The sequence below is a fragment of the Pogoniulus pusillus genome, chromosome 18 (assembly GCF_015220805.1).
Source record: "Pogoniulus pusillus isolate bPogPus1 chromosome 18, bPogPus1.pri, whole genome shotgun sequence".
Taxonomy (NCBI): Eukaryota; Metazoa; Chordata; class Aves; order Piciformes; family Lybiidae; genus Pogoniulus; species Pogoniulus pusillus.
In genome coordinates, this window is record NC_087281.1 from 17,428,702 (window position 1) to 17,446,908 (window position 18,207).

General features: G+C 39.4%; 1 protein-coding gene across 6 annotated transcripts in view; it reads left to right on the plus strand.

Annotated features, from left to right (window-relative positions):
- Positions 1 to 18,207, plus strand: part of ACTN2 (actinin alpha 2) — a 76,639-nt gene that overhangs the window by 30,699 nt on the left and 27,733 nt on the right. For 5 of the 6 annotated variants that reach the window (XM_064158597.1, XM_064158591.1, XM_064158592.1 and 2 more), the window contains 5 exons: positions 4,770 to 4,884; positions 6,749 to 6,868; positions 13,766 to 13,852; positions 14,929 to 15,016; positions 17,014 to 17,092. In XM_064158597.1, the coding sequence (XP_064014667.1) occupies positions 4,770 to 4,884; positions 6,749 to 6,868; positions 13,766 to 13,852; positions 14,929 to 15,016; positions 17,014 to 17,092 (489 nt within the window). Of the gene's footprint in view, positions 1 to 4,769; positions 4,885 to 6,748; positions 6,869 to 13,765; positions 13,853 to 14,926; positions 15,017 to 17,013; positions 17,093 to 18,207 lie in introns of those variants that run through there. The other variant, XM_064158596.1, reaches the window with a different exon arrangement.

Genomic DNA, 18,207 nt, shown 5'->3' on the forward strand with positions numbered 1-18,207 from the left:
GTTGCTGTGCTCTGGTGTATTTTTGTGTTGAAAATCACACTTTGCCTATTGTTGGACTTGTGCTGGTGAACCACTTCTTTTCGTTACTCTGGTTGTTTTACTGCCTTCCACTGCAAGAGGAAATAAGAGCAAGGGGACAGTTAATAATAATGCAAACCAACAAGTAAGATGTAAGTTATATTTAATTTCAGTTTATCAAAACATACTCATGCACCTAATACACTAAAAGGATAGGTGGTGTAGGTGTTCTAGAAGAATCTAAAAGATACCACGTGTGGTCATTGGTTCCTGTCAAGTTAGTTTATAAAGTCTATGAAACTTTCTGCTGTCTTTCACCTTCATGCCTGATCTTTTGGAAGCATAATTAAAGAGAGCCAGTGCAGACTGTATCCCAAGGCCAGAGAAAAGCCCTGATGCTGCAGTGTTTAGAACACTGTGTGGACACAGGATCTAGGAGATCATGTTGCAGGTTTGCAACTTATATTTTAAAACATGGTTAACGGACAGGTGGGAAATTCTTCAAGGGGAAACCTCAGTCTGGCCTAGTGGGAATGTTCTGGCAGAGCTTTTCCTGTAACACCCTTGCCATGCTGTCAGAGCCCAGTAATGTTCTGTATAACTACAGAGTGAATCACCATGTTCCATTTAGCCTAGAAGTAATGAAAACCCTCAACTATCACAAGAAGAGAGGTAAACCACTTCTGAAGAAGGGCTGTAAAGCAGAGCTTTAAGAAACAACTGTATCACACATCAGGTGTGATCTTCTGCTTTTGGCAATAGAATTTTGAAGTCCACCTCAAATGAGTTGTGCTTCTGCTGTACTTAACAAAGAGGAAATATTGAGTTTCCTATCAATACAGTTTTTTTTCATAACTCATAGGTTAACTTTGGCTTTTGTCTGTGGTTTTTTTTTACTACAGAAAGGCTAGAAACTCAAACACCAAATGATTTGTCAGCCAGTAGCCTTTCTAGTAGGGGTAGAGAGTGGCTTTTAAAATCAGTCTTTAATTTTGGAAATATTGTAGCAGTCAGAAATTGATTTGAGTTGGAGAGAATGAAAGGCAGTGTTAACCTTTGTTATGAGATGTACATACTAAATAGGACTTGGACTGGGCCCACATCTCAATTAAGGAACACTCCTTGAACTTATGGAGTGTATGCCCTGTACATGTTCCCGTACAAGATATGCTGCTGTTTTGGCAATGAACATTTTGGACTCACTGCTGGTGCCAAACTAGAAATTACCCTGTATCTTCAGCAGGTGGAAAAAGTTGTCTTGTGAGTGATAGGTACAGTATTGGAGAGGGTGACAAATGGTGCTTTCTCAATTCTCTTTGTCCCTGTTAACTGAAAGCACGTATGAAACTTGTTATAGTACCTTCTTTTCTGGCTTTGAAGCACTATCAAAAGTAAGTTATTATACACATAAAAAGGATACATGGGCAAATATGCTATTGGTAGTCTTCACAATGAGGCCACGTGGGCAGAGAACACAAACTGTGCTCCCTTTTCAGCAATTAGCTTTTCCAAAACAGACCTGTGACAGCAGTAGACAATTAATAGAACGTTAAAGAGAACATTTACCTGTGAGATTGCAATTTGATTAGCTTCCTGCCCTGCTTCCCCTTTTCTGTTGCTTGTCATCTAATAATGTTAGCAAGGTTTCTTTTGCAGTAACAACTCTGGAAATGAGATTTATCCATCTATTTGTTTTTTTACATTTGTAGAGCCACCTATGGTAAATAAGTGCTAAAAAGACTTGTATAGCTTTTTAGATACTTGTATCCTTTCTGGTATTCGGCTTGGTGCCTTCAGTCGTGCCTTGTTTTCTCTGGGCAATCTGATACTCTGAAATGTGCCATACAGCTCAGCAGAAAAAGGGATTTGCTTTGTCTAAGTCATTTAATAGCTTTTAAATCCCAGTGGATTACAAATTTGCAGGGTACTATATGCTGGCTGTATCTTGATCTCCAGGACTTAAACGTGCTTTGAATTGTTTCTTAATAACTATGAATAGAACAGTTAAAGCCAAAGCAGTGAGAATAAGAGGTATCATGATAAGAATAGAAGGATGAGGGTTAAATAAAATGTAGACTGTGGAAACTGGTTGCAAGTTTTCAGTAGATTTAATCTAGTAATCTGTGAATTGCATCACTGAAACACAGCGAGTGCTTCCTTAAGTAACATTCCTATAACTGTGTTAAGTCCTAGGAAAATAAAGCATTTTGGAAGGCACTAGACTAGGAAGCCACATGCCCAGAGTCCGCTGTAACAATTCAGCAACACTTGTCATGAGGGACAAAACAACTGCCCTAAGATGATAGCACCAGTTAATGATCTGGTGCACTGGTAAAACAGAAAGCTCTGAGAAACTGTAGTTTAGATAACAGATACAACTCTTATCCTAGATATAGGAGATAATTTAAATGATCTAGAAAAAGATAGTCTAAATAAAGAATCCACATGCAGTGCTTCTATAGAATTTACCCCATGAGTGGAGGCTTCATAGGTGATTTCAGGTTTATCCTTCAGAATGCTACAATGTCAGTGACAAACCCCAATCCTACTGGAAAAAAATATGGCTTTTCATATCTGCAAGTTAAGAAATCCAGTGACTGTTATCAAACTATTTATTGAAAAGGGTTTGACTCAGCAGCAGTAGCATCTTTTCCTGGTTTATGTCACAGCAACATTAGCTGCTTAGTGTCTTCATAAAATGAACAAGAGTGAGAGGACAGTTTGACTCAGCAAATTCAATGACATAAAAATGTCTTTTTTTCAGAAAAAAAAATATTGGAAAACTTTGGGATCTTTGGATATAATTTATTCTGTGTGTCTATCAGTGCAGCATCCAGTAAATTCAGTCAGCTATTACAGGAGACCACAGTGCGCTTAGAGGTGGATGAGATTCTATTTGGTTTTGTATGTCTATATATCTATACACTTCTATATACATGTGAGACCTAAGAAGTGCCAAGTTCCATTTATTCTTAAGAAACTGACAAGTAGCTTTCTTTACAGTAGGAATCAGATTTGTATTTTAAGACTGCTTGACAGTAGTGTTGTTGCCATTAAGCTCTTAATGACATGAAAAATGGGTAAAACTCATTGTCTTGAGTGGTACAAGTTCAAAACATTCACCATAAATGTCTAAAAGAAAAGAGAGAAATGCCTGAGGTTTTCCTCCAAGTTGTATTTAGCTGGATGTACTTGGAATAATGGTTCAAACTGCAGTGGCATCTGCAGATAAGCACGTGTTGGTCACTTAGGCTTAATTCATGAAAGGCTCATTCATTTACTGTTTCAGCTTTCTAATATTTATTGCCAAATTGCCATGCAAGGATCATGTCCATTTACCCTTGGGTGATTTCAGATGGTTTTTTTTTCTGTATTACCATAATATTGTTCCTTCCAAGGATGCTTGCTGTAATTCTTGGTTATTTGCAAATGACTTAATGTGGTGCTAAGCCTTTTTAGATACATACCACTAGAGGAAGATACTGCTCGAGGCAGACAAATTAGTCATATAAACTAGATCCAAACCCTGTAATGATCCAAACCAAATACCATCCTGAGTCCATCGTGTCAAGCCCTGAGGGTAGAGGTGCCTGTTATTTCTGTTGTGATGTTTGCTATGCTCCGGTTTCAAGTCTCCTAAGAGTTCAGTAAAGCTTAATTATCTTGAGGGATTTTTTTACCTTCCCAAAGGACTGCCTTTCAAGCTAACACCCCATTATTCAAATAAATGTATTTGCAGAGGTGCTCAGATGCAACCACAATTTGTCTTCACACAGGAAAATAGTCTTATGCCTCTATGTTCAGCTCATCCTCTGCTGTTCAACAAGATCTCTGCCCAGAACCCCTTCCAAACCTGTCTTCTCTTTCTTCCTTTCTTTGAATATCTAGCAGCCAGCAGTGTGCTCAGGTGGCCAAGAGAGCCAATTGCATCCTGGCCTGTATCAGGAATAGTGTGGCTAGTAGGACAGGTTATTCTTCCCCTGTACTCAGCACTGGTCAGGCCACACCTTGAGTACTATGTCCAGTTCTGGGCCACTCAATTCAAGAGAGATGTTGAGGTGCTGAAATCTGTCCAGAGAAGGGCAACAAAGCTGGCAAGGGGCCTGGAACACAAACCCCATGAGGAGAGGCTGAGGGAGCTGGGGCTGCTTAGCCTGGAGAAGAGGAGGCTCAGGGGTGAACTCATTGCTGTCTACAACTACAGAACAAGGGGACACAGTCTCAAGTTGTGCTGGGGGAGGCCTAGGCTGGATGTTAGGAGGAAGTTCTTCCCAGAGAGAGTGATTGGCATTGGAAGGGGCTGCCCAGGGAGGTGGTGGAGTTGCTGTCCCTGGAAGTGTTCAAGAAAAGACTGGATGGAGCACTTAGTGCCATGGTCTAGTTGACTGGGCTGGATGATAGGTTGGACTGGATGATCTTGGAGGTCTCTTCTAACCTACTTGATGCTATGATTCTATAAAATGTTAAGTGTAGCAATAAATATCAGACAAATTTTGCCTTTGTGTGCATATGTTTTTGGGGGGCACATTTGCGAGCAGGCACAATGTTACTTCAAGCAGTTCTTTGCATCTTCATGAACATCTAGGATATGAATTTTGAACTCAGAGACATGTAAAATGAGTAGGAGTTAGACATCAGAATTTCTGAGGTAGTAGTGACAATCTCAGATGCAGTGTTTGCTCAGATGTTTTAGCAGTTGTTTTGGGAAATGCCTTGTTGATAAGTAATTTTTTTTTTAATTGCAATTACAGACGTTTACAGCCTGGTGCAATTCCCACCTCAGGAAAGCAGGCACTCAGATTGAGAACATTGAGGAGGACTTCAGAAACGGCCTCAAACTGATGCTGCTCTTGGAAGTTATCTCAGGTTGGCTAAAATCCAGTTTGCTATGTGTTTGCAACATGCTAACTGAAACACTCTTAAAAGAACAAATATTGTTAACACTTCAGAACAGCGAGCACAAGCTCTAAGTAAACTGAAACACAATAAAACAAAAGGGAGGAAACACCCTTTTTTTCTTATCTCTAGAATCTTCTGATGTGTGCTTGTGTTCCAGGTATGTGGCTCTGAGGGGGTTGTCGTGGGTGTTTAAGGGTTGGCTAGCTTTTGAGAACGAGCTGGGAGCCATCATAGATAATGTTTCTTTTCCAGATATGACAAACAGCCTCCAGTTGCACCAGGAGAGATTTAGGTTGGATATTAGGGGAAAATTCTTCACTAAAAAGGTCACTGAGACCTGAAACAGGCTGCCCAAGGAAGGAGTTCCTGCAAGTACTGAAGTGCAGATGTGGTGCTGAGGGACATGATGACCTGGCAGTGTAAGGTTAATTGTTGGGCCCAATGATCTTGGAGGTCTTTTCCAGCCATAATGACCATGTGAAACCTGTGAAATCATCAGTATCACAGTGTTGCTGGACAAACCACAAATACTGGGGACCTGGTCTTAGCCTCTGACTATTAAAAAGCCTTTACACTTTGATTACAAATGTGTTTTATTCCAATTTTAGTATAAAAGTTTTATTTTGCTTTTAATGATTTTATTGGATGGACCAATGCTTTCAAAAGTGAGTACCTAAAGTGAAATTAGATCAATATTTATTAATGAGTAAAAGGTCTAATTTTTGAGTGGTGGAACATCCAATAGCTCCTTTTGACTAACTGATGTAAACTCACTATGTTGCCCATTTTACCTGTTATTCAGAGGTGCAGTTCCCAAGATACACCCAGAATGCCCCTGAATGGGGGGAAGGGAATAGGATTCTAAATTACAAATGCACAGCAAATGTGGAATAGGGCAAAATTTACAAGGTATTTTTGTACAAAAGACAGTTTACATTTTTTTTGCTGAAAATTTCAGTGGGGAAAGATCTTCAGCTGGTAAATCTTCATGAAATGGGGAATCATATTTTCATGAATTATTTTTCTTTGTGGTCATTTAAAAAGATAAGTTCAATTGAGCACATCAACATATGCTCTGAAATTATCATAGAGGCATCACAGAATCACCCAGGTTGGAAGAGACCTCCAAGATCATCCAGTCCAACCTAGCACCCAGCCCTATCCAAACAACTAGACCATGGCACTAAGTGCCTCATCCAGTCTTTTTCTGAACACTTCCAATATTACTTCAGAATTCAAAAGTCACATGTTTTCATTATTAACTTTGAAACAAAACTGATGTAAATATCACTGATCCATGGCTCTAAACTTCATCATAGTCCTTGTATTTAAGTTTGGAAAGTTCATATCAATTAGCTGCTCTGCTGTCTTGGCTGAGATTGTTAAAAGCCATTGTTCATGGTCAGATGTGGAAGGATGCTACAGATAACCTACTGGATGGAGTCCAGCCTCCCCTTACAGTCTGAAAAGTAAGGATGATGAGCTCTGAGAACATCCTGCCTTCTTAATATTTGGCTACTCTAACACAGACAGTAGAAGTGAACCAGGAGTAGCAGGAAACACTTTTATGTCTTCCAGGTGTTTAGGGCAAACATAAAAATGATGTTACTTTTGTATGAGCAGGTTCTAAGTAAGATGTTTCAACAGTTGACTCTTCTCTTCAGGTTTTTTATTTAAAGCCCTTTGACATTCTTCCAGAAAAAAATCTGTTAAAATAACTGCTAGTTTTTAGACAGCATTCAGGGCACATTCATTCTTGAGTTTCTAGTTGCTTGGATGTCTGTAGCCAGATATATGTAACAGTAAACACATTAAATCTCTTGTTCTGCAGGGGAAAGACTACCGAAACCGGACAGAGGGAAGATGCGCTTCCATAAAATTGCTAATGTCAACAAAGCCCTGGATTATATTGCCAGCAAAGGAGTGAAACTTGTGTCAATTGGTGCAGAAGGTATGTGGCAGAGCTTGACAGTGCACCTTACTTAGATCCAAGGCATTCACATTGCAAAGTAAGTCCGACAGACTCTTGGCCAAATTGTGCAGGCTGTTCTCTAAATATTATTTGGTGCCTGAACTGGGTGCTTTAATACTGATTGCTGACCTGTATCTGTGAAAAGAGAAGAGCTGCAAATTTGTGGACACCTAGACAGAAATAGAGATATGAATGGGCTCTGAGATTAGTTTAACTCCAAGGTTAAATGGAATTGTCTCTTTCAGTGGGTGTTCAGATAACGATTCCTTCTTTCAGGGCATTATGGTTTTCCTAAACATGATTAAAAATAAGCAAGTCCTTCAGAAATCAAGTGGATCTCTAGGTTGTGCTTTATCTAATATGGGATCTTATTTTATTGCTAAGCAATATTATTCAGGCAAGACAAAGTCTGGCATCACTACTGGGTGATTGGGACCTACTCCTATTTTATCACAGTATCACCAAGGTTGGAAGAGACATCATAGATCATCAAGTCCAACCCTTTATGATGAGACAACTGTGTCTCTGGAATTCAAATGCAGAGTTAAGAAACTGGAGAGAGACTGAACGTAGGAAAGAAGTGAAGTGAGATGTTATTCATTAAATTTATTACCTTGTTATTTTCTGTTGTCATGGCTTTTTTTGAAGAGTGAACAGAATGAGACACTCTCAAATGAATTGGTAAGAAATACAGAATTATATTTGAAAAGAGAGATGCAGAAAAATTACAGAGAATATACAGGATGCATAGCAACCCCCTTAAGCCATCTCCCAACCCAAAACTAACCTACAATCTCCAATGCTCCTTTTCTCCTGCCCCAGCTCCTCTGCCATTTATAGGCCCAAACAAGGCCTTTGCAGGCCACAAACAGGCTCCCTCCCTACATGTTTACCAGGACAATTAGCTCCTGCCAGAGACTCCAGGCAAGAGGGAGAGGAAAGGAGGACAAGTTAGCCTTGCTTCCAGCAGAATTATGGGACTGAGTAACAATATTGCACTTTCCTGTGTCCACCCCCTGGACTCCTCTAGTCCATAGAGGATTTTTATCTCTGTGGTTCCCAAACCTACAACATCTGTTCAGGTAGTCACATGAAAACATGGAGCTGGCTGGGTAAATGCTTATGGATGCGAACTCTGAGCAAAAAAGCAGGCAGGCTTTCACTGCAAGTGAACCTGTGCCTGCTCTGCTATTAATTTGATTGCTTAAAAAGACTGAATGCCTGTCCAGAACTAGCTGCTCCATGGAGATACTTGCATAATGTTTTCCATAGCTATAACCGTACAAAGGAGTGATATAGCTAGCATGATACCCAACTACTTTTGATTCCATGTCCTCAGTGGTGTCTGTCCACTCTGGAGCAGCTTCTAACATGTGCCCTGGAGCAAAACTGTGGCTTTAACCTCAGCATCCTAGTGAGAATATTCTATTTGTATTGCTAGGCCTTTTAAAACTGATTTGTGAACCTTCTCTTCCTGTTGTCTGATCTCTCGGCTTATGTATGTCTTTACTCTGGCTTCCAAACCTTGATCTCTCAGAGCTTGCTGTAACTGTGCCTGGAGTAGTAAGGTTCATTAGGTGGAATAGGGCCACCTGTAGATGAAGGGATCCATCAGCATTCATTGACTTCACAATGGTTTGACCTAAGCCACTTGGTTCTTCAAGTGTTGTTCACTGAATGTGTTCAGTATCTAGATCCAGCACTCTGAAATCCCAAGAAATGTGTGTTCTCTGGACAAGGCATTTGTTTGAACTCACTCTTTATTCATTTGAGACTGAACTAGATGCATCATCCGAGTACAAATTCTACCTTTAGTCATGTAACAGAGACCCTTTTTGGGGGAATGCATAATCAGTGGGGAGAAACAAGCAATTCCCAAAGGCACTTCAGATCTCAGAAGAGGTCTACTGCATTTCAGATGTGCCTGGCTCTTTCCATCTGTTGTGTAAGCAGTCAGGGGCAGCTGGGCCCTTTGCTCAATTAAATGAGGTGGGACAGAAAAATATGCACCTACCTTAAACCCCTTCAGTCACTATTCTGGGAGCGACATGGCACTGACTGGACAGCAGAGGGTACTGAAGAGACATTTTATGTGTGGAAATGAAAATTAAGTATATGGAAGCCTGTTTGATAGCTGGTGCAAAAATATTGTGAGTACAGAGCATGGAGGAAATGAATGGTAGTTTCTCTCGTTTCATGCTGGGACTTTGAGGTTTCCTCACTGAAAACAAGAGTGCAGCAAAGAGTATCTTGTGGGACAGAGTAGTTCTCTCTGATCTGTTTGCACAATGTGTGGTTTTCACACCTAGATTCTTAGAGCAAGGTCAGAATCTTTAAGCCAAGATATACCAGCTTTTATCTACTCTTGAAAGGTGCAGGCCAGCCCTTTGTATTTCAATCTCATTTTGCCCTGCTTATTGCTGCTTATTATTACCAGAGCAGAGAGACTAGGGAGCAGCAGTAATACTTTTTATATCACCTGAAGACAAAGCATCTGGGATAGCTCAGATCAGCTATTAAAAGCAGTTAAATTAACCCTGCTGTTCACTTTGGCAGCAATAGGCATGGGTTTAGATGCCCTGTCATAACAGGCAATCCAGGCTAGGAGAGAGGCAAGAAGAAGAGGCAATAACCTCTTCCAGCTTCTCAGCCAATTGCTGCAATGGGATGTCTGTTCACACACTATTTCTTTCTACATGTAACAGCAGCTGTAGTTGGTAAACCAGGAGATGAAGATGATGCTCTTGGCTGTGCTTTATTGCTTGTTTCTGGAATTTTTAATCTGTTAAATGGAGTGACTAGAAGCAAACATTCATCTGTTATTTAAAAAAAAGAAGATATTTAATTTCTTGGTTAGAAGCACAGGAGAAAAGTCTACTGCTACTGTCACAGCTTAGATGCTGAGAGGAACCTGTCATTGTAAGACATTGCACTATGTCAAGTATGGCTACACACATTAGATTGCATCCATGTGGGCAGGAGCAGATAGATTCACGAGCCTTCCACTCCTACTCTAAGCAGGCTGAACACGAAGCCAAGCCCAGTCATGCTTAGTGCTCTGTTAAGTTTACCACATCCCCCCCTACTAAATTTCTTACCTAAGGCACAATGCTGCGCTGATGCAGCAATGCAGAATCACATCTGACTGGCTACAGTTTCACAGTGTGGGACCTCTGGCACCAGTACGTGTTTAGAGTCCCTGTGCCCCCTCGTCCTGCATACTTGCTCCCACACTTCACAGCCCTACCCTGTCACTTGGCCTGACAACTGTTTCTGTAACTGTGCTGGAAACTGTATCAGCAGTATGATCTGATTTTAAAACCTTCTTCACCTCTTTTTTTTTCTCTTACGGTGCATTTTGCAGCATTGGTGACTGGGCAGTCATTATAGTATGAAAATAGTATGAAGGTGGAGTGAATGCCAGCAAGGAGGCTGAGCACAGGCTCCTTAAGATTGTATCAAAGTGCTTAACTCCTTAATTTACTGACTCTCTGTGTGAGCATGAGGCATCTGGGCTTGTCTGCACCCATCTGTTTTCACATTCTCTGAGTTACATAGATGTTTGGAATACTTTTTAATTGCCAAAGCATGAAAGTTTTGTATCTAAATCTGATGAGGATCATGTTTTATTATCTGACATGCTGAGTGGTAAACAGCATGTAAGCCTATGGGGACTAACGGGTATTTGAAATGGAGCCTCAAAACAGAGATTAAACTGCAGTTCCTGTGGGACATGAGTGCAGAGTTCAATTCAGTATTTTTTAAAGGACCAGGGATATTATTTAAAGCAATCATTACTGTTCTGAGACTGACTTCCTTTGGCTTTCTGTGTGAGCAGAAAGAAACAGGTGATCACCTTGAAGTGTGATGCTCTGCAGAAGCCAAATTCTGTCTTCTGGAAGAGTCTTTCTCCCTCTTGGTGATGAAAAGAGAATAGAGAGCCAAGAGGGTAAAGCAAAAGCTATGAAAGTATCCTTATGACCCATTAACAGCCCAGGAGTTAAAAGTTTTTAACAAGTGCAATAACTCTATTTGCAAGGTAATTGCACCCTGAATGAAAAGAACTGAGATATGGAAAATGACAAAAGAGATCCAAGTATCCTGTTGCTTTTCTGGGAGTGGGAGAAATATTGAGGACCAGGAATCTTCTATAACAAAGTCAGTACAGAATTAAATAAAGGCACCAAAGCAGAATTAGAAAATAAGGAAGCCAACCTTTGAGAACTTGCCACACCACTTTGATTAGCTTTTCCCCTAGGCCATTTTATTATTTTTTTCCATTTCCAGAAAGCTGTAGTTTTGCTGCATGAGGTGTTTTGCTATTCCTCCCAGAGTAAACAAGCAGTGTGAAGAAATAGTAAAGCCTTCTATTGATCTGTAGAGGGAATTTATGAGAATGAATTAGCATTTTCTCAACACTGACTGGTACTTTTCAACATTTAGAAACTTAATTTTCCTCCTGTTGAGATAGTTTTGCTTGTCTTTTTGTATGAATATTTTTGGTGTGTATTTTATGCTAGCAGTAGATAATGGGAAACCAAAGCTGGAAAATCACTTGAAAATTTTCCTGAGGCACAACATAGGAAAGTCTCTCTTACTCTTTCATTCTATGTGTACATACATATATGTAAACCAAGCCGATGATGTAGTGATTATTATTTTGATGGTTAGGGTGTTCCCCGCCCCCCACACTTTGGAAATCACCCAGACTAGACTCAGCTGGCTCTGGAAATTGAATGAAGCTTATTATTTACAGTTTAGCTCAATATACAGGCAGATATTTACAGTATATACAGTTATATACAGAAATGTACAAGGGAAAAGGTAATACAGAAACACAACAGCCCTCCCAGAAACCTGAGTCCCCAGGAGAGGCTCCCAACCACCCTTCCACCTTCTCCCCCCCCACCTTACCCCAGTCCCAAGGAAGAATGGAGGTTCGGCCAGGGGGTTAGGAAGCAAAGTGGATTAATCAGAGAGATGAGAGAGGCTAGAGAGAGAAATGCAGCTCAGCCAGTTCCCCCAGAAGTGCGACTCCCTTATCTGTGTTTGGATTCTTGTTCTTACACATCTCAGTGAGCCTATGAGTGAAGCAGACATCGTTCTGTTTTCCTTTTCACAGTCTGTAATCTAATTCTTCTCACCAAAACATTCTAGCTAGCTTCAAACTAGCACAATTATGCAAATCCATGAACTGATTGCTTGACAATCAGCAATGCCTCCTTTACTGCTTATACATATTAGATGTTGGAACAAAATGCAATTAAATACTTGACTGAGGAGGAGGAGGCAAGAGGAGATAAGTAGCTACGTGCCCTAATTGCCACTTGGTCTGTTTTGAGGTCAAGGAGTTTAGTTTTGAGATTTGAAGAGACTTGAGATCTTTTGATAGTTGTTATACTTTTGATAGTTATCATACACAGAAGGCAGGCAAAGTCAGGTAACTGTAAAATTAGTGTAGAACCCAAAGGAGAAAGCTGAAAAATAGCCACTCATATATAAACTTGGATCATCATACCAACGAAGTACAGACTAATGCTGAGTGACATATCTCCTACTACATGTGTTAATTCCATAGATTCAAGTGACAGCTTGTGTCACATACTGCTGCAATTTCACATGTATCTCAAGTCTTAGAGCTGGCAGCTGCTTTGTACTGTAGAAGTTGCCCCTGGATTCCAGCAACTTTTAAGCAGAGTGACTCCATTTTCTGCTGGCACCTCTACTGGCATTTGATGTTAAATTGAGGAAACTCCTCCTCCTGCAAGTTTTTCCCGTTCCTTTTCCAGAACACTAGTGGGCCCCTAGGCAGCCACAGCTGTGCCACTCTTTGAGGGAGGCTGGAGGTGACTTTAAAATATGGGAGCAGCTGATTCCTTCCCTGCTCCACTGCTCTTTTGGTGTGAGGTGACTGGAAAGGCTGTTGGCAGTTCTGCTCTCTCATTATCCCATCTCTTTACCTTCCAGTGCAGGACCCTTATTAGAGTCTCACTATGTTCTTCTGAGTCTCTCACTATACCTTTCAGATTGATTTAACATTATCAACACATTTAAGTGGGCTGGCAACACATTTTTTGGTGTTGAGAAATTTAAGTGGGTATCACTGTTTGATTACAGTGTAGGAGCACTGGATTCTAACTTGGCTTGTGAAAGGACTCCTGTGTATGTGTGAGGTTTGGAGAAAGCACATTTGTAGTACCCTGTGTTGTAAGCAGAATCAAACAGTCTTGTAACAAATTGATACTTCAGACATAAGAGGAAAAAACACATTTTAGAGTAAAGATACTTAAATGTGCATAGGCACCAGAGCTGTAAGATGTTACAGTTTTGTGGCTGTGATTTAGAGCTGCTTGGTAGCTCAGTCTCAGGAGGTGCTGTGTCTCTTGAGCTGTTCTTCATATCTAGTCTGTGCTGGCACTAAAGGTAAATTTCTCAGAAAGGTCTAAACAATATAGAGGAGATTCTGAGTACCATTGTATTAAAAATTAGTACTGTTAATGTTCATTAGTTTCTTAAAATTTGGGATAGGACCGTATTTTTTTCCAGTTCCTTTGTGTTTGAAAACAGTGATACTGTTCAATCTTTAATATTTCCCCTCAGGCTCTCTCTAAAAAAGTCAGCCTGAAAGTCAAGGTTTGAGACTGTTACAAGTACCTTTTAGCATTGAAAGGCTGAAGTTAATATCACTTAACCTCAACAATCTTCAGTGTAGCACAAGCATAGGTTTGTTGAAAAATGAACCCAGACGATCTCTGTGTAAAGAATTATGGTAGAAATAGAAACAATTTTTTAGATGAAATATTAATAGAAATAGGTTACTAAAATAAAATGGAGACCACATTCTAAATATACTATTATGCCTTTTTTTCACCTTAGAAATTGTTGATGGCAATGTGAAAATGACGCTGGGTATGATCTGGACTATCATCCTTCGCTTTGCCATTCAGGATATTTCAGTGGAAGGTAATAGTATTGCAACTATGTTAAACAGGAAACTTGTTAAAGAGTGGTTTTATATGAATTATGCACAAGTGAGATGAGTGTTTAAAAAATGCATTACTTTATCACAGTGAATTATACTAGAAGTTCCCTACCCAGTGACAAAATCAATTTCTGGAGGGAACAAGTAATTACTTTTACCCTGTTAGAGACCTTGAGCTGGCTTTCAAAACACATAAATTCTGGGCATGTGTCTCAGTTGTGGAGACAGAAACATGCCTGTTTTTCTGAGCTTTGGTGGCCCAAAACTGTGCTATACCCTACATGGTGATCCTATTCAAAACATACTTATTTTTAGTCCCATCCACTTATCATATTCTTTGCAAATATTATCTCTCTATATCTTTCTTTTTCCATCACTTCTTTTTTCTCCACACGGCTTCAGTTTTCTGTTCTTAACTCTCACTTGGTAACTGTCTCCAGAAAATATGTTGCAGTTAAAATGCACTTCAGATTTGATCCATGCTTTGAAAAGTAGAATTTGAGAAACTAATCTCAGTTTTCAATAACAGTAAGCTCTGCATACTGCCCCACCCATAATTTGTGGGACATTAATGTGTACCTAATGATCTGTTTGATCTTTTCTGTCCTCTACTTTTGCACTGAGATGCGTTGAGGTGCACAGAGAGTTCAGATAATGAAAGTATTTTTTCAGCACTTCACCGCATAAGCAAATGGACAGAGACTATAGGCATATTTAGTGGAGGCACCAACACAGTCTTTTATGCCCAGTTCTATTCTATTTGTGTTGGGTATTTTTCTCCAAATATATATTCTGCTATCCAACCAAATATCATTTCTTAATCTTCTAATATCCCAGAATTACTGTGCGGGCTGAGTCTCTAGTCTGAAGTTGTTTCAGTTGAGCTGTCCTCTGTGTCCTAATGGGGCACCATTAGTATGGGTATCTTTTAGGATTAAACATTGGCTTATGCCAACAAGTTCCAGGTGGCTGACTACATTTACAATGACAAAAAATTAATTACTTGAACACTTTTAGCATTTATCCCTTTCTTTTTACTATCTGGTGTCTTTTACAGAGACCTCTGCCAAAGAAGGGCTGCTGCTGTGGTGTCAAAGAAAAACTGCTCCTTACAGAAATGTGAACATTCAGAACTTCCATCTTAGGTAAACTTCCATTATTTCAAAGGGTAGTAGCAGTCAATAATATTGTAGGTAATTTTTCCCCCCACCAGTCTGGAGGTATATATATGTGACAGGAGAGTTTTACTCTCACCTGTTAACTAGACTTCTTTTTTTGAATTCTCTTGCTTTGTCTTCAAAGTCTTATTTTGATTAACTTTTTGTGTTATTTACCATGGCTTCCCCAGACACTATTTAAAAGAAAAATAATTGCTACTAGATACAGAATGACCATATTACATTGTTAGAGTCCTTGATATATGGGAATATATAAGCAGTGCAATATAGTGACTTGGCAAATGGCTGCTCTCAAGTGAGAGCTGCTATGGACTGTTCTTGGCAAAAATACCAATGTGTTGAACTTGCAAATGTATCATTATATTGAATCAGTCTTTATTGTTTTGTAAGGTAACTATTAGAAGCAAAAAATGCACTCAGTACACAACAGCAGCACTTTAAACACATTTGTTTTCAGAATCATGATTGTTACTTCATGTGGAAAATTTAGTGAAGCTCCCAGGCCATATGCAGGCTGCCTGGTTTGGGGATTTCACTGGGCTAGTTCCTGTAGTTCTGCCAGTGACCCTCCTTGTTAAACTATGTGACTTGCCAGTTGCACTGTTTAAGTATGTAATTTTGCCTTCCTTGAGATCCTTATTTTATTTGCAATAAGACCTCTGTATTGCAGTGTGTTGGTGTTCTAAATTAGTTCTGAATATGCAGCACCTAAAGCACACGTAGTGATAGAAAAGCTACAGATCACACATGTGTCCGTGGATAAAAGGAATGTTTGATTTACAGTCCCTGTATTGCTTTTAAGAGAACTGAAATTTATCACATGCTATTTTCCTGTAATATATAGAGTTATATTTCAATAGATTTTTATATGGATGCAGAGTATACTGCAAATTAGGGTACTGAATCTTAGTGTGTATACATACATATGCTGGTCTCATAAATGGTATGGAGAAAACATCTTGAATGGAAGTACCTTGATTTTGAGTTCATCAGCTTTTACTTTACAAAAGACTGCCCAGACCATTTTAGTCTATACCTTTTGGGAAAATAATGTTTTTGTTTCCTTCATGCTCATTTGTTTTCAGTTTTACCTTCTGGATGGTTTCATAATATATAATATCTGTGTATTTGGCTTAACTGTATTAGATTTTTATTGGAGATGATTCTGTTATTTGGAGGGTCTGCCTCGACAGCTCAATAACAGAAATTCTAACAGCTTTAAAATGTTTAGTACCACAGCACAGGATAAGACCTCAAACCTATAGTCTCAGTGATGGCATAGTGTTTACATCTTCCAGAATAATTGCTTCTGTCTGGGAGGAACCTTTCATAATCTTTCTAAATAGATGTTTTTGGTATCTCTGTTCATTGCCTGTTCTTGCCCAGAAAAGCAGTGTGCCTGAAGTCACATTGAAGTGTGTAGATACAGAACTTAACTGAAGCTGTCAAGTGTGAAGTATTTTACATAAACTGATCCAATTTGTGACTTCTGTGAGCGCAACATGGTTGTGTCAGTAAAGTTGTCTGAAATAACTGACATACAAGAAGGTCAACTGCTTCAGCAAATTCATGTAATTGCAGGCTTGCTCTGCTTTTATATTTTCACAAACATGCTGTAAGTGTATCAGGAGATTGAACACTTTCATTGGTGAATGTGTACTCTGAGCTATTCTGAAACACTACACAAATGAAGCAGTTGAAGTCAGGGACTATTGCATGTAATGTACACTGTTTAGAAAGTATTACGGTTGCCTCGAGTGTGTGTGAACTGTAGAGGAAGATATGTACCACAGGAAAAAAAAAGTAGAGTAACAGAAAAGCTCAGAGGGATGAGAGTTCACAGAATGTGTCAGGACTTCACAGGAGAGCTCCTGCTTGATTTTATGGCTTGAGCAAGGATCAAACTGTAAAATGCCATGACTTTATTAACTAATTTTTTTTCCATTCTATTTTTCATTGTAAAGCTGGAAAGATGGCCTTGGATTATGTGCACTTATCCACAGACACCGACCTGATCTTATTGACTACTCCAAGCTAAATAAGGTCATCAGTCTGGGTGGTACAGCATGCTGTCCTGCAATGATTTGGCTCACTTCTGGTTTGCTTAGCATGTTTTCTAAAAGATGAGCTGAGAAGTGCATACTAATTCTGACTGGCTGTCTAAGCTCCCTCCAAAAAGACCATTACCTGGAGGAAAGGACCTCATGACTGTCTTGTGTCCTTCATTCCTTCACATTATGATGACTTCAGCATTAATTGCAAATAATCTGGTCCTCAGCTGCCAGGTAGCTGATGAAGGTCTTTTATGTTAAATCAAATACATTGGAATTCTCTGTTCACCACTGATAGTATTGTAGAGTTCATTCTGGTTTGTATGTGGTGTAAATGAGAGTAGATTGCAGAGCAATAAACAGTGATAGGATAATTAACCTTGAAGTTCCTTATAACAAATATTATCCCTGTCAATCAGTATTACCAGGAAATTACTAGTCTTACTTAGAAAGTATTGACCAATTGTGTGTCTACCTATACTTCCAGACAAGTGGAAACAAAGCTGGTACCCTGATGTCCTTAGGTAGTACCTCAGGGAGATTACAAAACTATTTTATTACAGTGTGCTGCTCATGGCAAAATGCACCTTTTCTAAAAGACACCACTTGAGTTTGAGAGGGAGGGATGAGGAGCAAATAATCATGTCATAATTTCTGGGTATCATTGCTGAAGAATAAAACCTAGAAAGAAAGCAGTGTGTTATTTCATATTAGCTCTCCCTACATCTGTACTATTTTCTGCTCTCTGGAATCAATGCATCTTGAGGTCTCATACAAATATCAATGAAACGGAAAACTTAGTCATGTTTTTAATCAGTTGTGTGCAACTTCTCAATGATGTGAGAGTCTGGTAAACCATAGTCTATATGGTCCATTCCATAACATTTCATTCCAAATTGATTTTACTAGTGGAATCAATTTTCATCAGACAGGGAAAAGAGAAATAATTAAATGAAAACGTGAAAACTTAGTCTGCTTTATATATATGTTAAGTTTAAGATGGGGTCCCTAAGGTGTGCAGTGATGAAAATTAAATAAACTTATTCCTAAACTCACAAGATTTTAATTTATGCAGTTGTAAGACAACCACAGATCTGAACGACAGGG